At 44.3% G+C, this 25,702-nt stretch overlaps 1 protein-coding gene across 2 annotated transcripts in view; it reads right to left on the bottom strand.

The window, feature by feature from the left end:
- Positions 1 to 21,791, bottom strand: part of UBE4B (ubiquitination factor E4B) — a 122,270-nt gene extending 100,479 nt beyond the window's left edge. For both annotated transcript variants that reach the window (XM_068986640.1, XM_068986639.1), the window contains exon 1: positions 21,153 to 21,791. In XM_068986640.1, the coding sequence (XP_068842741.1) occupies positions 21,153 to 21,176 (24 nt within the window). In that variant the 5' untranslated portion in view covers positions 21,177 to 21,791. The remainder of the gene's footprint in view (positions 1 to 21,152) is intronic.
- Positions 21,792 to 25,702: the final 3,911 nt, after the last annotated feature.

The raw sequence follows: 25,702 nt of genomic DNA on the forward strand, positions 1-25,702 counted from the left end.
ACACCCAGTGTTTAGGGGAATTCTGAGATGTCTGATAAGGATGAGTGTGCACAGCCACAGCAAGATATGAGGCAGGAAAGACAGGCTGGGGCAAGCACATGGTGAGCTCCAAATACCGTCCTAAGACTGAACTTTCTCATGATGGCAAAAAAGACATTTTGACTGGGTGACTGGGTCAGATTGATCTTTTAAAACACATCACTGCAGGGGACTTCCCTGACGGTCCAGTGGCTAAGACTCCATGCACGCAATGAAGGGGCCCAGGGTTCGATCCCCAGTTGGGGAACTAGACCCTACATGCTGCAACTAAAAATCCCATGTGCAGCAACTAAGACCATGCGCAGACTCTAGTTACCATGTGGAGAATGCACTGAGGTGGGACAAAGCAAACATAGGCAAGGGGGACATGGGGAGGGACAGTTACAGGGACATTCAATGTGTACAATCAACAGAACTTGGTCATTATTTGGGAAATGAGATGTGAGGAAGGGTGGAGAGTCTAGAATTCAGGCCAGGATACATAAGTGGATGGTAAATTCATAAACTGAGAATACAGCGGAAAGAGTTTTCAAGAAGGAGAGAGCTTCCCTTCTGGCTCAGCTGGTGAAAAATCTGCCTGAAACTTGGGAGACCTGGGTTCGATACCTGGGTTGGGAACATCCCCTGGAGAAGACAAAGGCTACCCACTTCAGTATTCTGGCCTAGAGAATTCCACGGACTGTATAGTCCTTGGGGTTGCAAAGAGTTGGACACGACTGAGTGACTTTCACACAAACACACTGGTTATGAGGGGCCTATAAGAATACCCAAACAGAAATGCCCTGTAGGCAGCGGACATTTGTTCTATTTATGGTTTTCATTTCCTTGTTCTATCAAGGACTGAAAGTGATTAAGAAAATAACACATAAAATACATCAACTTAACTAAATTAAGTTAGAATCAAACAGATAAGGACACTAGGATAGAAATAAGATGACAGAAAAAATAAGATAAAGCCAGAAGGGAGATCTGCACACATTACACATGTAGTTTTATCAACAAAGTATGTGACTGACAACACAGATCACGTATTTAGTATCGGCAGATGCTAATGCAAAAATATGATTCAGAGAAAGCAATTTTAGAGTGGCCCAAGTGAGGAAAGAGAGCCTTGCCTCACCTTTGTGGTGTGGGTTGGCTTTAGGATAGATTTTAGAGTCCTGAGGGCAAGGATTCAAAACCTGAGTCATGAGGCTCTCTGATTTTCATAATATTTGTAAAGAGGGCCGTGACTCAAAAAAGATAAAAAAATCACTCAGGGGATGACTGGGCTGCATATCCTTCTCTCGACTGCCCATACAAATGTGCTGTGCTCTCAACAGAACTCCTGATAAGCACTGAGCTGCACCAAGTTTCAGCAGCCTTCCAGTGACTCCCCAAAGCAGAGCTTTGTGTAGAGAAGTACAGCAAGCTCAGAGGGTCCATGCCCTCCCTGTCCCCCAGGGTGGGGCAGCTAGAGATCTGGGTCTAGACGGTAGGCAGGAGATACGCACTTGTGAAGTCATCGGTACCAGCGTTTGCAGGACAGATAACTCTAGGTACCAAGAGCAGACCTTCCCTTTCACAGCCACAGTCTGAGGACTGTAGAATCGCAGACCACAGGAGCAGGAAGGAGGGCTCCAGAGAAAGCAGAGGCACAGAGGCAAGAAACAGAGGGCAAAGGCTACGGAACAGCAGAACAGGTCAAGTACACTTACACAGAGAAGACCCTGGGAAGGCAATCTCTCCCTCACCCCCAAATTAACAACGATGGGACTTCCCTGGTGGTCCAGCGGTTAAGAATCCACTTTCCAGCGCATGGGACACAGATTAAATCCCTGGTCAGGAAGACTCCACACACCATGGGGCCAACTAAGTCCAGGTGCCCACACTCCCGAGCCTGGGCTCTAGAGCCCACCTGTGCGACCGGAGAAGCCTACACGCTACAACTAAGACCTGATGCAACCAAAAACACAGATATTTATTTTAAAAAATGGTAATCTCTGGATAGTAGGATTACACATAATTCTTGCTTTTTCCTTTAGTCTTGATTTTGGAAGTCTTTGACAATGAATCATGCAGAATTCAGTGAATCTATACTACTGAATTTATATACCTGAAGAGGCTAAGCTAGAAAAACTTCCAAAATCCTTTCAAGTTCCCCCAAATCTATGACCTAGGGAGACCAAAAACAAAAAGCATGTTAGAAGACTTAGTTGGGGGCGGCGGTGGGAAACCTAACCTAGAAAAAACAGTGGAAGACAGAATGTACACCAAAATGTGAACTACAGGTATCCTCGGATGGTGAGATTCTGGGGAGAGATTTTGTTTCTACCTTCTGTTTCCTATTTTTATTTCTGCCTCATAATGTAATGAACCTAACGTGCATTTAATTGTAGAACTGGGAGTACTCTACCCTTCCTTTTGGAGAAGGGAAAGGCTACCCACTCCAGTATTCCGATCTAGAGAATTCTATGGACTATATAGTCCCATGGGGTCACAAAGAGTCAGACATGACCAAGTGACTTTCACTCACCCTTCCTTTAATAGCAAGATATAAAAGGAAGTTAGCAGAAGAAAGGAACAGACAGCTGGCCGCATTCCTGTGATGTGCACCGTAAGTTTTAATACGTGACTTTAACAGCTCAAGAGCCCAGACCCCCATACTCCAAATACAGAACCAAGCCTCCAGTCAGCTGAATAGTGCCACAGGACACACAAAGCACAGCAGAAAGCGACAACAGTAGACCAGCAGCCACCTCCACAGTCTGTTTTCCAAGCCTTTCTCCTTCACTTTCCAGACTACCCACTCAGAATACGTTTACTCAGAGTTACAAGAAAGCCTGCTTTCTCTATGGCATTTCTGCTCCAAAGGATGAGATGACTATGTTCAGGTGGTTGTTGTTCAGTCGCTAAGTGTGTTTGACTCTTTGTGACCCCAAGGACTGCAGCACACCAGGCTTCCCTGTCCTTCACCAACTCCCAGACCATGTTCAGGACTGACTTCCAAATCAAAAACTTAAAAGCATCAGTGCTTTAACCCAAATGCACCTCCCCAAACATGCTACACAAGGGGCTTCCCTTGTGGCTCAGATGGTAAAGAATCCACCTGCAATGCGGGAGACCCGGGTTCGATCCCTGGGCTGGGATGATCCACTGGAGAAGGGAAGCTACCCACTCCAGTATTCTGGCCTAGAGAATTCCATGGACTGTACAGTCCGTGGGGTGACAAAGAGTCAGACCCAACTGAGCGACTTTCACAGCAGGGAGCGCACGTGTTCCAGCTCCTGGCGGTGCACTCCAGGTGCATGTGTGAGTGCAAACTTGCTTCAGTCGTGTCCCAGTCCTTTGAGACCCTATGGACCAAAGCCCACTGAGCTCCTCTGTCCATGGGATCCTGCAGGCAAGAATACTAGCGTGGGTTGCCATGCCTTCCTTCAGGGGATCTTCCCAACCCAGGGATCGAACCCACATCTCTGACATCTCCCGCATCAGCAGGCGGGTTCTTCACTACTAGCGCCCCCTGGGAAGCCCACATGCCAGGTAGTCCCATCTAATTTTATTCAGGGTCAAATCTTTTTTCTCCCTAAGACATAACAGTTGACAGTCTCATTTCTAATGACAGTAAAACCATCGCTTTGTCACGAGCCAGACAGTGGGGCTGGTGGTGAGGCTAGTTACCTAGGTGTGTCCTGTGGGAAAGCAGCTAAGATAGTGGAGGAGGGCATGGCAACCCACTCTAGTATTCTTGCCTGGAGAATCCCACAGGCAGAGGAGCCTGGCGGGCTAAGGTCCATAGAGTCACAAAGGGTTGGGACACAAATGAAGCAACTTCGCACTCACACACGGCGCACCTGGAGTGCACTGCAAGGTAGCAGCCAAAGCCCCTTGGAAGCAAGAGTCCTGGTTTGGACACAGCCATTTCATGGTCACCTGCTATCTACCTGACCGCCCTGCATTCAGCCCCAGGCTGGGCCCCCTCTACTCCAACCCCTCTCTTTACCTACATTCCCTCAGTTGCCCGCCAGGTTCCCCTTTCCCTCACTTGAGAAAGAAATGCAGACAAGGTGAGTTACCTGACTTCCTCCATGAATATTTCTCCAATGCTTTTCTCATAAATCTCTCAAAAATAAAGCATAAAATTCTTATCTTGAGGCCAAGTTTTAGCAATTACTGGCAAAATACACAATTTTCAAACTAACTGTCTTTTGAACCCTGCTACGTTGGCTGCTTTACCACAGGACACTCACACGTACGTAACTAGCCTCAACACCAACCCCACAGTCTGGCTCATGACAAGGCAATGGTTTTACTGTCATTAGAAACAAGACTGTAAACTGTTCTGTCTTAGGGAGAAAAAAAGATTTGACCCTTAATAATTCTCCAATGCCCAGCAGTGATTACGTGGTTTTTCATTACATGGAGTTTTACAAAGCCCCCAAAAAATTACTGACGTCAGTACTTCCTGCATCTGATCAATAGTACAGAGAACACTGGGAATGCCTAAGCACATTCCACCAGCTGGCAAGGGCTCAGAATCAAACTCATAACCTGCTTAACTATCAAAGGTACTTTCTTGAGTCACCTTGTAACACTGAAAACATTAGTATTATTACTTCAAATTGAAATAATATTTAGCTTATAATCATAAATACTTATTCTAGACTCTCCATCAACATTTGATATTAGAGGGGCTTGCCTGGTGGTCCACTGGCTAACCCTGTTCCCAATGCAGGGGACCCAGGTTCAATCCCTGGTCAGGGAACTAGATCCCACATGCCACAACTGAAGACCCAGTAACCAAGTAAATAATATTAAAACAAACATTTGATATTAGAGGATTAAAAAAAAAAGCATTCCTCTTGAAAGTGAAACAAGGGACTGAGTGCCATGTGTGAGTGATTCCTGCTCCAGGCTGTGTCTTCATGGTTGTCTACGGGATGTGCTCTTACAGGGCCATCTCCAGGTCAAAATCCCAGCTGTACCCATCTCTAGCTGTATTACCTCTCTGGGTCTTGGTTTCCCCACTCAGAAGGTGGTGATGATATAAATATCACATATCTAGGACTACCCTCGTGGTCCAATGGTTGGGACTTTGCCTGCCAAGGCAGGGGGTGCAGGTTCGATCCCTGGTCGGGAAGTGAAGATCCCACATGGCTTATGGCCAAAAAAAATCAAAACATAAACAACAAGCAATATTGTAACAAATTCAATAATGATTTTAAAAATGGTCCACATTAAAAAAAAATCTTAAAAAAAAAAAATCACTTATCTTGCAGGACAGTCATCAGAGATAAAGGCAAGGAGACATATTACCTGAATTGGTCTCGATCTTTCGTGTATGGTCTGTCTCCCCCAAGCACAATACAAAGAGAACTGGGACTTGGTCTGCTGTACTCACTGCATCTGCAACTGTAACAACGCTGACAGCAGAGAGCACTCAGCAAATACTTGCTGAACAAATGAAGTGCCTCCTGACACACAGTAAACAGTCGTTTTTTTCCCCTGACATCAGTCTCCAAGTTTTTGCCATCCTTTTGCTGTGTCCATCTTCTTTTTAGGCTCAAACACTTTTCCTTTGGCATAGGGCTCTGTTTCACCCAAACAGTATGAATAAATATCACAGCTACATCAGATCTGTGCAAAGCACCAGGTCTGTTAACTGATTATGAAATTAGGAGACACCACCAGAAACAAGAGCCTAACATTACATAGTAGAGAAACTTCCTGAGAGTGAGATTGTTTTCATTGGATCTGACTTGGAGAAGGAAATGGCAACCCACTCCAGTACTCTTGCCTGGAAACTCCCATGGACAGAGGAACCTGGTAGGCTACAGTCCATGGGCTCACAAGAGTCAGATCCGACAGAGTGACTTTTGCTAATTACTTTTTTGCACTGCCTTTATACTTATTTTTGAACTTTCATTGATTTACCTTGCTGCGCTGGGTCTTCATTGCAGCACTCGGGCTTTCTCTAGTTGCGTGAGCGGGGGCTACTCCGCATTCCAGTGCACGGCTTCTCTTGTGGAGCACAGGCTTGAGGCACATGTGCTTTAGTAGTTGAGGGCCACGGGCTTTGCTGCTCCGAGGAATGTGGGATCTTCCTTGACCAGGTATTGAACTCATGTCCTCTGCACTGGCAGGCAGATTCTTAACCACTGGACCACCACGGAAGTCCTGGATATAATTTTTTTTAATGATTCCTATATTTGCAATTTTATGTCTTCATAAAATGGTTCTAAAAACACCCCAGATAATAGAGATGCTATGCTCCCCACTCTAATCTTTAATCCCACTTGGTTAAATAGAAGAACCTGGTAACCAAACTGCAGCTACTCCTGACGCCCTTCCACAGAATGGTTTCTAGTCACTGAAAAAAGGCCAAGTGAAACTGGCAATATTAAACATTTAAAAGAATTTTCTGCAGCCCAGACATGTGGAAAGAGTTTTTTAAATTGACTTGCAAAATAATTATTACTGAAACAAAACTGTAAATTCTTCCAGAACAGGGTTAGCTCATTTTCCCTAATCTCTAAATTGTACATTCACACCAACTCTGAGCACTTCAAAGCCCATATTCTAGCAGATCTATACAACAGGGTTAGAGAAAGTGGGCTCTTGCAAAGCGAGAAAATACTGACTTCAGGCCACTTCGCGCCACACACATCTTGTTCTTGGTATGAATAAAGGTTCCCTTCCTAACATGAATCTTTCATATTTAAGTTCCTCCTACAGGTTAAGCATCATCTCAAATGCCATCAGTCCCTTTTAAAACCAGAAATAGTGACAATTTCACATAATCAGTGTGGGTGAATGTGCTTTGTTACCTGTCCACATGAACATCAAAAAAGATGAAGAGGTGTCCTATGGGATGCTTTCACAAGCATTGTTTCTACTTGGCCTTCACTAAAATTCTCCCAATCACAAGCCATTCTAATCATAACATCTCAAGGCAAAAGACTGCTTTAGCCTTATTTCCCTAGACCAGAAATCACCCAACTATTTGAGTCTGAGGACATTCATACAAAGTAAAAAAGAACAAACAAAAGCCCTAGGAGATGACCAACCCATCTACCCAAGCTGGTCTTGAAGGAAAAAAACTAGACACTTCTTTCATGAAACTCCACAGAAATGATGCCTGGTCTATATTTATCATAACTAAAAGGTTAAAGTAGAAAGCTAATTAACTAGCATTCACCAAACACAAGTGTATATATGCTGTACGGCAGCATCCTAAGACAAAAAACGTCATAAACAACACTCTAAACATCTACTCTACATAACTAATGTTCAAAACTCGAAAGTCTGTGACCCTGTGGACTGTAGCCTGCCAGGCTCCTCCATCCATGGGCTATACAATTTTTTTCTGTGTATGTTAGTATTTTTTAACTGGCCCACAAAGTATTTATTGCTGAAATCAAAGTTTAAATTCCTCTGGCAGGTCTATATAAAGTAAGGAAAAAGGATTTGGGTTTTTTTTTTTTTCAATATTTAAAAATTTTCCTTCATCTTGCCTCAAAAAATTTAAAATTATTATTATTTTTAAAAAGGGGGACTTTCCTGCTGATTCAGTGGTTAAAACTCTGAGCGTCCATTGAAAGGGGGCACAGGTTCATCCCTGGTTGGGGAACTAAAGTTCTGCTTACATGAGGCACAGTCAGAAAACAACAACAATTTATTGCCTGCTTTTTTCTAAATGTTCATATTCCTCAATACCCTAGACATGACAATTTTATGAATAAATCAAATCACACATAAAAAATTCTACTGATTGTAAAAGCTGCTAGATAGTTTTTCATTTTCCACCAATTTTCATTTCCTTCTCAGAAATAAGTTTTTCCCACAAGGATTTTCATATACACAGAATTTTCCCACCTCTAACATTAAATGTACTTCATTATTTTAAAAAATGAGAAATTGGTATATTGACAGCACAAATAACTATTTACAGAAAAAATACAGGGTCACATTTTTTAATTAAAAAATTTTTAATTTTAAAACATGAGCTATAGTTTTACATCCAAGTCATAATTCACCAAAGCAAGTGCTTATACTATAAAAATATGATCAATGTTTTTGACAAAATACAAAAGAGGCTTCATTAAGATTGGAGAAATAAGATATACATGAAAAATACAGAAGTAAATGCCTCTATATAAAAATCTTAATTTAAAAAAGTCTATTTGATGAAGTTAAATGAGTTATCCAAAGATTCAATACCATATTCAACACTGTAAAAATTTAAGTTTCTACAACAAGTAGAAGCTTATTAACATATACCAAGACTTTTCCCATTAAAATCTGAACATCTCTTTAATGAGCTTTCCTGTGGTTTTCTGTAACTGTGGAACCTAAGCAAACTCTCCCCAGATACATATCCACCTGTACAGAGAAAGTCGGTGACAAAGCAGGACCAGCTGCAGAATCTGTGGGGCCTGGTACCTAAAGAAAATGCAGGGCCTCCTGCTCAAAAGTATTAAGAATTTCAAGATGACAAGAGCAGAGCATTCAACTACTGGTGGGGCAGTTCTGTCTGCACATCACATTCCCATGAAGCCAGTGCTGGTGACAAGTACAGACAGAGGTCTGACCAAAGGTCCAGCCTGATATGATCCTAGAAGAGAACCCGGCACATGACAGGTATGCACTATGATTTGTCTGGAAATCCTAGTTCAACTTCAAAAAACAACCCAACCCATAAAAGCAAAGGGCCACCTCATCTAGGCAGAAAACTTAACTAACTAAATTGGGATTCCCGGTAGCTCAGATGGTAAAGAATCTGCCTGCAATGCAGGAGATCCGGGTTCCATCCCTGAGTCGGGAAGATCTCCTGGAGAAGGGAATGGCTACCCACAATTATCATGACGCTCTTACACATCTAGAACCTATACCAAACCCTGACAGGGAACAGAGAAACAATGTGAACTGAATGTATTTCACAATGTTAACTAGAAAGCTAATTAAATTAAGGCCAGATATTCTTAATATTGAAACCCAGAAGATACCTCTTTGCCCAGCTTGACTATACTTTTCAAATAATGCTGAAGATATGGCAGCTGGTAAGCAGATCACACAGTGGCATCTCATTCAGAGATTCCCCTTCCCCAGCCCTGCAGGAGGGGACGGTCCCTTCAGAAGGTAAAATGAGTCATCTGATTCGACCAGACTGAGTCACCTCACATTTGGGTTTTTGCCCCCATATGCAGCGTGTTTCTCCTGGGACTCCTCTCAGGTCTCCTGTCTGCACAGATCCCTTCCTTTCTAACTTCCTCGATCCTCCTTCACTCACTTCGTACATGCAGGCCACCTGATCACTCCAGATTTTAAGAAAAAGGAGGAGGAGGTGAGACAAGTAACAGTGTGGCTTCACATAAAAGATGGTGCCTGAGTGAGAAGAGACTTTAGGAATTTTAAGGGGTTGGGGGAGAGGACTGTACAACCTTTCAAACAAACCTCAGCCTCTTGCCTTAACCAATAACAGACCTCCTTCCATGCTTTTGGCATCATTACATGCAAAGGTCTTGTTTGGTGTCATAGGAGCACCAACCGAAATTCTAATCATGTACAACTCAGTCTTACTCTGGAAAAGAGAGATAATATGTTGCAGGAACCTACATACTCTGCCAGGGCACTGCATAAAGCACTTTATGTATCCCTGCAATTAACAGTAAGAACACCACCATGGACAGGAATGCAGACCACCACTTTACAAGTAAGGAAACTAAGACTCTGAAAGCACCTCGCCCTGGGTCATCCAGTTGGCTGGTTCACCTAAAACCCAGGCGCAGGTGACTCTGAACTACAACTCTGACAATAAGGTTGCTTTCCAGTACATACCTTAACCTAACTAATATGGCAAAAACAAAACAAAAAACTATCGCAACACAAGAAAAGGGATTCAAGGAAAGACACCTTGCAGTCAATTCACGGACTCAGCAAATATTTATTTGGGGGCACCCTGTGCCAAGCCTCGTGACAAGATGGATGAAAAACAGTGAACAAGTGGTCCAGTGGTTAAGACTCCATGATTCCACTACAGGGGAAGTGGGTTCCATCCGTGGTGGGGGAACTAAGGTCTCACCTGCAATAAGGCAGGGGAAAAAAAAGAACCCAAACCCCCAGCGAACAAGAATAATCAGGGCTAGGGCTTCCCTGGTGGCTCAGTGGTAAAGAAACTGCCTGCCAGTGTAGGATGCAGGTCCAATCCCTGATCCAGGAAGATCCCACATCCCACAGAAGAACTAAGGCCATAAGCCACAACTACCGAGACTGTGCTCTAGAGCCTGGGAGTCACAACTATTGAGCCCCGAAGGCCTCAGATAAAGCCTGAGCTCCACAACAACAGAAGCCTACGCGCCACAGCTGCACAACCAAAACTAAAATAAAATCATTTTAAAATAATTAGCTGTAATATGATTCAGTGTGCTCAAACTATGGTTTAAAATTTATACTTGGAACTCTTCAGGTCCTGAACATCTAGCTAGGAAAAAATAGACAAATAAATCTACCTCTTCACCTTGACTTCCTACCTCGGGGAAAGAAAGGAAGAGAGTAACGAAGGAAAAATATTTACTCGACGAACAAAGGAATCAGCGACCATAACAGGGAGCTGCTGTTGTTTAGTCTCTAGTCAGGTCTGACTCTCTGTGACCCCATGGACTGTGGCCCACCAGGCTACTCTGTCCATGGAACTGTCCAGGCAAGAATACTGGAGTGGGTTGCCACTTCCTGCTCAAGGGGATCTTCCTGACCGAGGGATTGAGCCCACCTTTCCTGCATCTCCTGCACTGGCAGGCAGCTTCTTTACCACTGAGCCACCTGGGAAGCCTCTATCAGGGAGAGGTAAAACATAAAACATAAAAGGACATGTTCCCTAAATATCTTCTCCCCACTTTTTAAACCCACAGCTTCCACAGCCTATGGACGGCTCCACAGTGTATCCCTGGGGCCTCACTCCTGAACAATGTATTCTCTGCTCTCATTCTGTCTTATTGTGTCTTGAACCTACTAGGCAATGAAATGGGTCTAGCCAAAGTCACTAATGGCCTCCATGTTGCCAAATCCCATCCTCAGGCTTTGTCTTCCTTTCATTTACTTAACTGCCATTGGACAGAGTGGAACCCTCCCCTCCATCATGAAACACTTTCTTCTCCTGGATGCCAGAACTCTAGGCTCTCTTGTGTTGGCTTCTCCCTCAGTAGCTGTCCCCTGTCAGTTCTTAAATGCCGGAATGGCTCAAGGTTCAGTTCTCTGACCTCCTCTCCTCTCTCTCTATGCTCACTCCCTAGGTCATCTTTCCATTCTTGCAATTTAAAATACACCGACAGCTTCCTGATTGCAGTCCCCAACCCCAACCTTCTTCCTGAACTGCAAGCCCAATATATATCCAACAACCTACTTAACATCTCCAGATGGATCAATAATAAGCAATATAACCAGAATACGATTAAAATGGATAGCTTAATTTCTCCCCCTAATCTCCTCTTTCAATTTTTGGCCACATCGAGTAGCATGTGGGATCTTAGCTCCCCAACCAGGGATCAAACCAGTGCCCCCTACAGTGAAGGTTCACAGTCTTAACCACTGGACTGCCAGGGAAGTCCCTAATCTCCTATTTCAATGTTTCCCACCTCAGGATAAGACAATTCCTTCTTCCAAGCTGCAGAGACTATAACTCTGGGTATGACTGTCATAGAGACAGCTAGCTACCTCCTCCTATACATTTGGCCACCTTTGTATCTGGCTGTGGCCAAATGACTAAGTTCTGACCAAGGAGATGTAAGCAATGACAGGTGACACCTCTGATCATGCCCCTGATGGACAAAAACATGCCCTCCCCTTTAGTTCCTTCCTGAAGACTGGAATGCAGATGTGCATGCAGGCGCTGGAGCAGCCGTCTTGATTACAAACTAGATGGCCTCTTACAGAGGATGACAGCACTAAACAGAATGTGTCTGGCTCCCTAGAAGTCAAGGAATTACTAAACCAGTTCTCAACCACCTTCCCAGATTTCTACTTGGAAAAAAAAATTAGCTTCTATCGTATTTACACCATGATTATTTTGGATCTCTCTGCTGCAGCAGCCAAACCAGTATCCTAAGTAACGCACAGAATTTGGAACCTGGAAGCAATCAACCTAGATAGAATATAAATATGTGGCAATGACTTAGGGCTCAACATGGGCACAGATATTGCAGAATGGAAAGTTTGTAACCCTTGTTAGGCCACAATAAAATGTTTGGTAAAACCTGTGACACCTCAGAAAATACCCCGCATGTCTACCTGGACTGTAATTCTAGGGGAACTGGTTGAACAATTGAGAGTTTGGTGCCTACTGCCCTCCTGCCAATTTAAGCAAGAAGTCCTGCAAGAACAAGACATACTCAAGCCGCAGCTTGCCGATTTGCACACAGAGATAAAAGGGAAGACAGGTCTGCCTAAGTCACGGCCACAGTCTAGTCTAAATTTGCTCAGTGTGGTAATTTGGAGACCAAGTAGGACTGAAGAAGTCAACTCCTAAAGGAGACAAGCTGGAGACACTATTCAGCCCCAGGAAGGGGATATTCTCCATGACCTGGCCCGAGAGGAAAACAGACACTGAAAAGCTACCACGGAGGGCCAGGACAGGGCAGTTCCTCCAAGAAAGCACAGTGTGTGCGTGCTTCAGTTCTCTTTGCGACCCTGTGGACTGTAGCCAGGGTTGCTAAGTGGACTGCAACAGGAACACCCACAGCTGCCAAGGCAGGGAGCCTCCACACCTCGGCCTGGCAGGAGCTGATGATACCCGTGGACCAGCGGGGGATGTGTACTCCCCATTCTTCCCTTTGCCAAAGGGGACTTATTTCCATGCTTTTATCCAACTCCACCACAGCACATGGGGGTGGGGAGCAGAGAGCGGAGAAAAGCTGATAACTTGCATTTTAATCTAAAGGCTCTTGGACTGTGTGATACCCGGAGATTCTGGAGGCTGATGAGGGAAGGCATGGAGTATGTTTTATATCTTGGAAGAAGGGTTTACACAGTAATGCCTTGACAGTACCCCTTCCCACGTGACAGAACTTCTAGATAAGCACATGGCTAACCCAGCAAGAACTGCAGTTCTCAGCCTCCCAGCTAGGAGCTGTGGCCATGTGACTTAGGTTCTGGCCAACGGGAAGCGAGCAGAAGTGACTGGTGCAACTTCCAAGTTGTGCCATTAAAGAGGAGCATGATGGGACGTCCCTGGTGGTCCAGGGGCTGAGACTGCATGCTGCTCCTAATGCCTAATCCCTGGTTGGGGAACTAAGATCCCACATGCTGTACAGTCAAGAAAAAAAAACGACGAACATGATTTCTCCTTTCCCTCTTCTCTCTTCCCTCTGGCTACAGTGCAGACAGAAGTGGACCAAAGATGGAAGCCATATGTTAGGAGACTCGGAACAACTGGACAGAAGGCGCCTACCACAGTGGCCCCAGCCTCCCACCCAGACTCCTATTCAGAGAGAAATAACCATCTAGCTGGTGTAAGCAGCTGCTATTTCATGTCACTCTGTTATATCAATCCACTTGATGACATCTCAACTCAAACGGCCATACTTGACTCCACTCTTTCACACCTCACATCCATCCCATTACCCAATCCTACTGGCTCTACCCACAAAATATCTGACCATTCTTGGTCTGACCTTTTCTCACCTTCTCCACCACTGACCCTGGTCCTGGGACTCCTGTGCAGGCCTCCTGACCTTTCTTCTCCATTTTCATTCTTTCCCCCTTCATCCTTTCTCCTCACAGAAGCCTCTAAAATGATTCTCTTAAAACAGAAATCAAAATGTAAGCCCCATGAAGGCAGGGATTTCTGCTTATATTGCTCATTCCTATAGCCTCATGATCTAGAAGAAAGCTGGGCATATATGATGTATCATCATATACAAAATGTCACTGACTGTAAACTGCAACATTATTTTTTGAATTACCAAGGGGGTTTAAAAAAACCCACTACTTATTAAATCACAACAAAATATCTTAACAGACCAGACCAAAGTAGTAATCAGTTGTATCAGCCTTTCATTACTTTGAAATTTCTGAAAAGGTGATGTATCTCTGATCTTCAAATGCATTGCTTGGAAAGGCAATCCTGCTAACTGTATGTGCTTTGTGCTAAGTCACTTCAGTCATATCTGACTCTTTGCGACCCCATGGACTGTAACCCGCCAGGGTCCTCTGTCTGTGGGATTCTCCAGGCAAGAATACTGGAGTGTGTTGCCATTTCCTCCTTCAGGGGATCTTCCCAACACAAGGATCAAACCCTTGTCTCCCACAGCTTCTGCAATGCAGGTGGATTCTTTACCACTGAGCCACTGGGGAAGCCCTCTACCTGTATGTTCAATTTCAAAATGTGACACAGTTTCAGAGACTTGTGGATTTCTGCCTTTCTATGGCTCCCTAATGCACTTGGTTGTTGCTTGGCAATAAAATATGGACTTGGCATTTCCCTGGTGGTCCAGTGGTTAAGAATCTGCCTTCCAACACAGGGGCCTCAGGTTCCATCCCTGGTCAAGGAACTAAGATCCCACACGTCATGGAGCAATTAAGACTGCACGTGCGTGGCTACTGAACCCTCAAGCTCTGGAACCCACATATCACAACTAGACAAGCCCCAGGGCCCCAACAAAGAACCCACAGAAACCAAAATTAAAAACAAAATATGAAATCGTGGTCATTCTTTCAACCATTTTCTTTACTAATATGGAGTTGAGACCACCCCTCCACTGCCATTTTCATTTCTGTTTTTCATACAAAGTAACATTTGCTTTCACTGCTGATCAAAGTATAATTTGGGGGAAGGCATTTAACATGGCGGGCTTCCCAGGTGGAGTAGTGATAAAGAATCCACCAGCAATGCAGGACACCTCAGGAAGATCCCCTGGAGGAGGAAATGGCAACTCACTCCAGTATTCTTGCCGGAGAAATCCCAGGGACAGAGGAGCCGGATGGGTTACAGTACATGAGATCACAATAGAATCAGACACAACTGAGTGACTGAACATGTGTGCATTTAACATGGCAACTAAACTGATCATGCATAATGCTCAACTGAAGGCCAACAACATGAACAGGTATAACCAGGTTTGCACATAAACAGGAAATGACAACTGTGTCACAACTGCCACCTGGTCAGCCGCGATTACACCAAGAAGCATCCCAAGCTCAATGATTCGAAAAGGTAAAGGAAAAAAGGGGGTGGGGAGCATCTCAGAACTGACTAAAACTGGTGGCGCTAGTGGTAAAGGACCCTCCTTCAATGCAGAAGACTTAAGAGATGTGAGTTCAATCCCTGGGTCAGGAAGATCCCCTGGAGCGGGAAATGGCAACTCACTTCAGTAATCTTGCCTGGAGAATCCCATGGACAGAGGAGCCTGGTGGCCTACAGTCCACAGGGTCATGAAGAGTCGGACACAACTGAAGCGACTTAGCACAGTAGCACGGCACAGGGAGCGTCTTAGAACTGACTGAAACCCAGTTAGAACTCAGTAAAAGTTTCTCGAGTGAATGAATGACTTCACCTCCTGCCACTGTGTCCTTGCTCATCTCCCACCACACTTGACCCCCATGGTATTCCTGAAGCAGCAGGGGACATGACCCTGGTTTCTGCTGTCCCCTATTCTTTCGAACACTCTTCCCCCCAGATGGCTCCGTCATCTTTTAAATTTTTTTCCAGAAGTCACCTCCCCAAATTGCACACATTTCTCTTATCCTTACTGCTCTCCATCCCTTTATAGCCTATTTTATCTTTCTCCATGGTACCATCACCATATGACATCTTTTTAAAATATTTATTTCTTTATTTTTGGCTGCACTGGGTCTTTGCTGATGCAAGCAGGCTTTTCTCTAGTTGCGATCTGAGCGCTTCTCTTGTTGTGGAACACAGGCTCTAGTGTACACAGGCTTCAGCAGTTGGGGCTCACAGGCTTAGCTGCTCCAAGGCATGTGGGATCTGGCTGGACCAAGGATCGAACTGGTGTCCCTTGCACAGCAAGGAGGATTCTTAACCACTGGACCAGCAGGGAAGCCCACCAAATGACACCTTATGTGGATATTTATCACGTCTCCTCCCACCAGAAAGAAGCCCCATACCAGCAAGTCTCACATGGTGTCTGACATGTAGCAAGTAAACAGCAAATATCATTGAAGGAGCTGCTACAAGAAGCTGTCTCCACCTAGTCTCACATGGTGTCTGACATGTAGCAAGTAAACAGCAAATATCATTGAAGGAGCTGCTACAAGAAGCTATCTCCACCTAGACACACCCCAAGTACCATCTCAGAAAATGCTCTGTGCACGAAGCAAAGGCCTGAAGATCCAAGGACCCCCTCATCAGAAATCTTGTCGTCTTTTCCCCCTAAAACAGTAGAAGGCTACTTGATGAGCTCCACTCTTAACGATAAAAAAGGGTTACTGCTTCCAGTTTCCATCTCAAAAGGGAAAATAAAAATGCCGTAACTATTACAACTTGCTCAGATTATTCTTTTGGAGGAAGTTTAGTAATAAGATTAAGAACTCTGGAATCTGACTCTGGATTAGAACCCAGGTTCTACCACTTCCTAGTTGTGTACTTTTTGGCAAACTGCTTAATTGCTATCAGTCTCAATTTTCTTATCTGTAAAAAGGGGATAAGAATACCAACTTGACTGAGCAATTTAAGTGCTTAGCACATATTAAGAATTCATAAATATCAGCTAACATCATTACCATTCTCTGTCTCTTAGCTAAAATGAACCAAAAAGAGTTGAGAAAGAGTCTGGAGAGGTAACATTCCACTCTCCTACCAGGCTTCAGAAGAATCTTGGTTATAAAGTGAGGGGCAGCAATTATCTACTGGGGAAAAAAGTGAGCTTAGGTCATGAGGCCTGTTACAAAGAAATGGTCAGAAATGGAGATGCTAGAGTAGAAAGGCCAAGGATAGGGGCCTCTATGTTGGGTCATCTTTCAGTGACCCAAACAAGTATCTTCTTTCTCCACAATCTGCTCCTTGTTTAGAATTTCTTCTCTCTCCTCCAATCCATCCTTCTCTCAAACTAGAAATCAAGGGGTTATCTTTTTCTTTCCTCCCCTGCCTCCACCTCCTTCAAATCAACCTGAGCATCAGAAGTGGCTTAACTTAGATCCTCAATATTTCTCCTGTCTGCTCTCCCCCATTCCCACTGCCAAGGCCTTTGGACTCCATTGCTCAGCTCCTCAATAGCAACAGAAATCTCTGACTGCATCTCCCAGCCTGCAGCCACCTTCTTTCCACCTACCTTCGACACCTTGCCAGTCATCTAATCCCTTAAAACCCCTCAAAGGCTTGTTACAGTCTTACTGAGAAAGTTCAAATGCCTGAGCATTTCTGAATACTGTCTGAGATCTGGTGCCTGTCTGCCTGTAGCCACTCCCCCAAAAATCCTATCTCCAGGCCACTACTTGCAGTTTCCTGAGCTCCCCAGTTTCACAGTCCATTCCAAGAGCCCTTTGCCTGACAACTACTGCTCAGTATAAAGACCAGTTTTCCTTTTTTTTTTTTGGGGGGGGGAGGGGGTCGGGGGGGTACTCATGAGTCATCCGGGTTCCTAGTTCCCCAACCAGGGATCAAATCTGTGCCCTCTGTGGTGGGAGGACAGAGTCTTAACCACTGGAACACCAGGGAAGTCCCCAAGCATCACTTTTTCTTGAAAGTCTTCACTAAGATGCTATTCCACCAGGGTTCCCTTCTTGATTTTCTTACGAGTCTTACTGTGCACATGTCCAAAATAACTCTTAGCACCCTGTACTATAATTGCTGGACTCCTAGCTAGCCCTACCCATTCCCCAATCCCATAATAATTTCTTTAAGAAAAAGACTGTTTCTCTTAACCTACCTAATACATTGCTGGGGATGTACAGGATCTTTTTAAGAAACAGTTGTTGAGTGAATGATTATTGGAGGAGTGTGATGAGAGTCAGCACCAAAAAGACTATAAACTTGATAACATCATGAATGAATTCATGAAGAACAACACTTTTACAGAAAAGTTATGCAGATCAAGCATGTTAGTAGGATATTTATAGAGAAGCTGTGGTGAATTTATTGCCAGTTGTTAGGCAGTAAAATACAGTAAAAAGAGCTTTTAGATCAGGAACCCTGGGTATGAACTCCAGTTCTGCCACTTCTAAGCCAGGGCACTATGAACTTAACCTAAATCTCAGTTGCTTCACCTATAAAACAAGGAAATTTGAAGGACCTGCTGAACTGCTGTTTTATCAAATGAAACAATGGTTGTAAAGTGACTGGCACAGAGCAGGCTTCTAAGACTGTTAATAAATAGCGGTCCCCTTCCACCGAAAAAACTGCTAAAATATCCAAGGTCACACATTCTGCATTTGGGAAGGAAGACAACTTCTAAAACCTTTACCACACCCTGAATCCCAGCCAGCCCTCTTGAAGATGAACTAGGTCATACAGATTTTGCCAAAAAAAAAAAAAACAAACAAACAAAGCAAAGCACATCATTTCCATGAAAACACATCATCACCACAGTTGCAAACAGTTTAAAATACCTGCTCTAATCACAGCATTATTTTGATATTAAAACAAATAAACAAACATGAGCAGGGTACAGAAAGAATGCACTGTAAATAATAACGCCTTGAAATGCGGTTCCTGGAGAGAATAACCTTAGTCATGGATCTGCTCTATGGAGCAAAGGACTCATTGTAACGTGCTACAGAAACAGTAATGAAGTTAAAGAAATACTCTGCTTAGCACAAGAAAAGAAAAGTACAAGAACTCAAGGTGATCAATGAGAGGGACCAAAAAGTAGCCATAATGTACAATCTTCTAAAGCTACTAGCCTGGCTATGATGACGACGATGATTTAGTAGCTAAGTCGTGTCTGACTCTTACGACTCCAAGGACTGTAACCCACCCGGCTCCTCTGTCCATGGAATTCTCCAGGCAACAATACTGGAGTGGGTTTCCATTTCCTTCTCCACGGGATCTTCCCTACCCAGGAATCAAACCTAGGTCTCCTGCACTGAAAGCAGATTCTTATCCGACTGAGCTACGACGGCTGAGCAGCCTCTATTTTTCACGGATTACATTCTCATCTATTTCCATTTTGCTAAAATATAAAATCCTGTCTTACCTGATTCCCTAATTTAGATTGAAAGGTCACTGTGTTGACTGTTTTACACCCTGAGATGCATGTTTGAATGTTCAACAACATAAATGTATTATTTAACCAAATCAATGTCGCCTACCACACCTATGACACAAGTTTCCATCAACAGAGTAACAATAAGGCAAAAGCTTCAGAAATATCTCTGTTAAGAACTGTTCACCTAATCCCAGAATTAAAGGAAATGGATTTTTTTTAAAAATTAAACTTTTTTCCCAAAAAAGATTTGTTCTAGATTCTGTTGAGAGTAAAATTACTGAACTGTCCCTTTGTGGTCAGGCCAACTAATTTGTTGAACACAATTTTATACTGATCTTGTATTAGTGAATTAAAATTTTCATATTTAATATTCCATTGACCTTGAAAAATATCTATCTCCTCCACAATGATTACATTTGTTCCTTATATGGTCAAAAAAGTTAATACCTTCCCTCAAGGACTGGGTAAAGTGAAAAGCTGCAGTTCAGATTATACAGCTCTTTAACTGGTTTGTATGCTTTAATGGTCTGAAAACAATTTCTTGGTGAAAACTCAAGAATGTAAAAACTTCTAAACCAGGAACTATTTAGAGAATGTCAAGAAAAATGTAATTTCTACTACTTAAAAACTCTTGGCCTTAAGAGAAATGATCCATGAGGATTAATATTTTTTTAAGGAGGGGGGGTGCACTTTAAAAAAAACTACACAAAACAGAGTGCCTCTAAGAGGATCTCTTGATAATTCCTACGTGAAAGAAGCTGTTCAATTTTTTCTAATTTAAGATTACATTACTGATGCATTTAGAAAACAAAGTCAGTAACACAGAATGGGTAATCCTGAGTTTCTAAACAGCCAGGTATCAAAGCAACAAAATTATTTGCTTCCTTTCCTACCTGACCCTTAGCCCACCACTCGCCTGCCTCACTCTGGAGAATTTTAGTGGCGAGGTCAACATATTGACTACTCTGTAGCAAAAACTGAAGCACTGAAGTTTTACGGTACAACCAACCTGACTGACAACTACTTTTCTAATACTGTACGGACAGAAGTTTTACAAGAACCAGTGGAAGAAATGGTAGGTGGAAGGGGTCCTGAACGAGAAACTCAATTTTTTTTTTTTTAAAGAGGTAGGGGGGAGTCAACAGAATCACAGGAAATTCCCTGTACCCTAAATGTCAGCTGTTAAGATTATTATTAAATAATCTAGAAAACATCCAGAAAGGGATCTGTAAGAATTCTTTCAGAAATGGTAATAGGGGAAATTTTCAAAGTTATTTGCTTCCACTTGCTTCCTGCTCAGTGTCTGCTACAGCAAAACACTAGTTTGAAAGGGACAAAAACTAGAAAAAATCACGCTGCAAGAGAAGTACGCCAGAAGCCATTACTGGTCTGTTAAACTGCTAAATTTTAACTGTAATTCACTAAGCTATTGAGAAGACACACATTTTATTAAATATCAAAGAATCTGTTTGTAGGCCACCCCCAAACACACACGTAACGTTTAATCAACTTATACAATGAAGTGTCCACACATACTCGGGATTTCAAATCCATTTAAAAACATACACCCATACATTCTGATTCCACCCAAAATTATTCTTTCAATCTCTGCAGTAAGGCGCGTGCGCACACGTACATGCGCGCGCGGGCGCGTATACACACACACACACACAACTTGATGTAAATCTAACCTTTCTAGCTTAAATACCCTGAAAAACAGAATAAAAACCTCAGTATATTCTCCTCTTCTTTAGACTCTAAAAGAAAACTCGAAAAGAGGCAAATGGAATACAGGATGCAAAAAGAAGGCAAAGAAATGTAAGAGAATACAATCGGAGACCCTCTTAAGGACTCATTTTATTCTTAGATGTCATCTCCATTGCTGACCAAAGGCCAGGCACCACTGGCGCAGTATCATGCCTACCCAAAGCGCCAAAGAGTTGCCAACTAATCTCCCAAGGTGTCCCCCAACCTCCTCACCTCATCAGCGCTCAGCTCCTCCATCGCTTTCCTCTTAATGGTGAAAGGCGTTAGGGAGAGATCTTCCGTTCTTTGAGACCAGGGCGGGAGGAGAGTGGTAGGTGTCTATCGGGCTGTCTGGTCCCCCGAATGGGGGAGGTTTCAGAATTGCATAGTCAGAGGTTAAAAAATAAGAACACGAGAGGCACTGAAATGCCTTGGCGTCGGTCACTCCAATCGCCCGAGATTCCTACAGCTGCTGCCGCCTCCAGCAGCCTCCTTTGACCGCCACTGCTGCTGCTACAGGGTTTATCTTAAGGCGCCACTTATTTACCCTCTGCTTCCCAGGTTACCCAGACTAAGGAGCTCGGTCACCAGCTCGCCTCGTGCCCGGAGCCTGCTGGGTCTTCGTGGTGGTGGCGCGGCAGCTGCGCTTCCTCAGCAGATCCTGCTCTCCTTCCTACCCTTTGACCCTGGCGGGAAGTGTTCAACTGCAGAGTGGGTGCCCCAAGGTAAGGAGACCCCACAGCCGCCCAGGCAGAGCCCAGCACTGAGGAGGGAAGCTCCTCCCCTCCCAAAGCAGGCCGGCCACGCCCCTCCTCCACGGCGGAGCTTGGGCAGGGGGGAGGGGGAGGACCGGACTCTCGAAGCTTTCGCTGGTAGAGTAAATCCGCCTACCCCTCCACCCCTACTCTTACCCCTCGCCCCACCAAGTATTATTCATCAAAACAACAGGGCGGCCATCTTTGAAAGGGATCACGTGACCTCTCCAGAGAGGCGGGGCTTCTGGCCCTAGCATGAGGCAGCCAATGGGCCGCGGGCGTCGCGCCGCCTATTTCCTCTCGCCTGCGTCTCCTCCCGCCTCCACCCCACCCTCTCCCCCGCAGCAGCGCGGGGCAGAGGGAGGGGCGAGTGGGGCCGCGGGCGGGCCGGCGGAGCGCCGAGGGGGCGGGGCGGCGTGGTGCCATGGCGACGGCGCGGGCGGGGGCGCGGCAGGCCGGGCCCAGGTAGATTGCCGGGACCGCCACGCGGGCGGGCGATGGCGGAGGCCGCAGGGCTGGGTGGCTGCACCAACAACGGGAAGATTGGCCAGAAGGGGACGCCTTCCGGCGGCCCCGGCCCGCAGCGGCTCCTCAGTTTCCAGGTTCTTCCCTTTAGCGACTCACAAACGCCTGGACTGTACACGATGCTGCCCAAACGAAATAAAAGAAAACGAAAAATGTCTGCTTTCTGGGGCGAGCGTTCACTATCACCCTAACCGCTCACATTTTGAAAAACTTCAACGTAGACTCTTACACCTTCCCAGAGAAAGCCCATTTAGAAGAAAACTTTAACACAAATAGAACTTCATTTTGCTTTGTCCTTTTAGAGAGTTTCAGATTTTTTTAAATAAAAAGGTGTGTTCCAAAGTGATGGCGAATTTGAAAGTTTAAATCAGTTTGAGACCAAGAAAATTATGAAGTGCATATACGAGGCAGACTTGTGGAGCCAAGAAAAGGAAACCATTGCCCTTACCTGAACAAGAATGCAAAAATTTTTAATTGAAATAAATGTAATTAACGTAGCAACATACTATGTTTTTAGGTGTACAACAATGATTTGACATATGTATATATTGGGAAATATAAACATAAGTTTAACATCCATCACCACACATAGTTTTGTGTTCTTTTTTTTGTTTTCTTGGAATGAGCAGTTTAAAGACATTCTCAACAACTTTCAAATGTACGCTACTGCTACTGCTGCTAAGTCACTTCAGTCGTGTCCGACTCTGTGCGACCCCATAGACGACAGCCCATCAGGCTCCCCCGTCCCTGGGATTCTCCAGGCAAGAACACTGGAGTGGGTTGCCATTTCCTTCTCCAATGCATGAAAATGAAAGTGAAGTCGCTCGGTCGTATCCGACTCTTAGCGACCCCATAGACGACAGCCCATCAGGCTCCTCCATCCATGGGATTTTCCAGGCAAGAGTACTGGAGTGGGGTGCGATTGCCTTCACAAATGTATGCTGCTGCTGCTGCTGCGGCTAAGTCGCTTCAGTCATGTCTGATTCTGTGCGACTCCATAGACGGCAGACCACCAGGCTTCTCCATCCATGGGATTTTCCAGGCAAGAGTACTGGAGTGGGCTGCCATTACCTTCTCCAAAATGTATGCTACAGTATTGCTAATTATAGTCTCCATGCTGTACATAACATCCCCAGGGACTATTATAACTGAGTTTGTACCCTTTGACCTCCATTTTGCCCACGCACTGTCCCTCTCTGGTGACCATCAATCTGGTCTCTGAAGAATGCAAATATTTTATAATATACAAATCTAAACAGCAGTCAATGTTTAACAATATCATGAAATTACAGATTTTGCCTTGTATGAAGAATATACTGTTTGGGATGGTTTGCTGCTGCTAAGTCACTTCAGTTGTGTCCGACTCTGTGCGACCCCAAATACAGCAGCCCACCAGGCTCCCCCGTCCCTGGGATTCTCCAGGCAAGAAAAAATTGCATTCCAGAATTTAAAGAGCCACAATTTTTTTTTCTGCTACTTACTTAAAATAGTAACCTGACACCTAGGTATGTAAGGAATTTGTAAGTAAAATTAGACCGCATGTCTTTGCATATTATCTGCTCTCCAAGAAAGAAATTCTGTGTAAGTCAGAAGTGAGACTTCTGGTGACATTGGTATTTTAGTACATTTAACATAGTCATTGCAATATAATTTATATTTCGTACAATTCACTCATTTAAAGTATATGATGGTCTTAGAAAATTCAGTTATTCAACCATCATCACTAATTCCAGAACATTTCATCACCCCAGAAAGAAACCCTATGCCTGTTAACAGTCACTTCCCATTTTTCCCTCCCCTCTCTTGGGGCAACCACTAATCTGTTTTGGGTAATTTCATGGATGGCACTAGTGGTAAAGAACCTGCCTGCCTATCAATGCATGAGGAGTGAGAGATGCAGATTCAATCCCTGGGTCAGGAAGATCCCTTGGAGAAGGAAATGGCAACCCACTCCAGTATTCTTGTCTGGGAAATCCCATGGACAGAGGAGCCTGATTCCTAAAATGTTTATGTTCAGTCTTGCCATCTCCTGTTTGACCACTTCCAATTCACCTTGATTCATGGACCTAAGATTCCAGGTTCCTCTACAACATTGTTCTTTATAGCATCAGACTTCACTTTCGTCACCAGTCCCATCCACAAGTGGGCATTGTTTTTGCTTTGGCTCTGTGTCTTCATTCTTTCTGGAGTTGTTTCTCCACTCTTCTCCAGTAGCATATTAGGCACTTACCGACCTGGGGAGTTCAACTTTCAGTGTCATATCTTTTTGCCTTTTCATACTGTTCATGGGGTTCTCAAGGCAAGAATACTAAAGTGGTTTTCCATTCTATTCTCCTGTGGACCATGTTTTGTCAGAACTCTGGAATGGGTAGCCATTCCCTTCTCCAGGCGATCTTCCTGACCCAGGGATTGAACCCTGGTCTGTGGGCAGATTCTTTACCGTCGGATCCACCAGCAAAACCCTAATCCTAATAACCTCCTGAACTAATACCATTACGTTGGTGGGGTTTCAGTATATGAACTTGAAAGGGGACACAAACATTCCACCATAATAATATTCAAATGTCATAGGAAAGATCCTTTTCATTTTGTTGTTCGAGAAAGTGAAACTGTTAATATTAAATGGGCTGCCCCAAATGAAATGGGGAAATGATTAGGAATCTTCCTTCTGAATTCTTTCCCTATCACCCAAATATCTCTGACTATGTATTTACAAGGACACGATATCTAGCACAAAATGAGTATTCAAAAAACACAAGATAAATTACTATTTACTGAGTAGTGATAGTGTGAAGATTATGCCGCAGTATTTTGTTTACCAGGAACTCCATGTCCTATCCTGCTTTAACATTTTATGATTTATGACTTCTTAAAATAACTTTATTTATTTGCTTTCAGCTGTGCTGGGTCCTTGTGCTGCATGGCCTTTTCTCTCCCGTTGCCATGAGTGGGGGTACTCTCTGGCTGTGGTGCTCAGGCTTCTCCTTGTTGTGGCATGTAATGTTGTGGACCCCAGGCTCTACGGCACATGCACTTCAGTAGTCGCAGCACATGGGCTTGGTAGTTGTGGTTCCTGGGCCCTAGAGTACTGGCTCAGTAGTTGTGGCACACAGGCTCAGTTGCTCCATGGCATGTGGGATCTTCCCAGACCAGAGGTTGAGCCCATGTCTCCTGCATTGGCAGGCAGATTCTTTACCACTGATCCACCAGGGGAGTCTGATTTATGACATTTTGAATTTCTGAGAGAGTTCACCTTTAAAGCTATCTCACCACTTTTGTTTTTAACTTTTTATTTTTTAATTTATTTATTTCCCAGGCAAAAATACTGGAGTGGATTGCCATTTCCTTCTCCAGGGGATCTTCCCAACCAGGGATTGAACCTGCATCTCCTGTGTCTCCTGCATTGCAGGCATGTTCTTTCCTCATTGAACCATCGGGGAACATGACTGGCTGGTAGCTCAGATGGTAAAGAATCTGCCAGCAGCGTGGGAAACCTGGGTTCAA

The sequence above is a fragment of the Capricornis sumatraensis genome, chromosome 14 (assembly GCF_032405125.1).
Source record: "Capricornis sumatraensis isolate serow.1 chromosome 14, serow.2, whole genome shotgun sequence".
NCBI classification, from domain to species: Eukaryota; Metazoa; Chordata; class Mammalia; order Artiodactyla; family Bovidae; genus Capricornis; species Capricornis sumatraensis.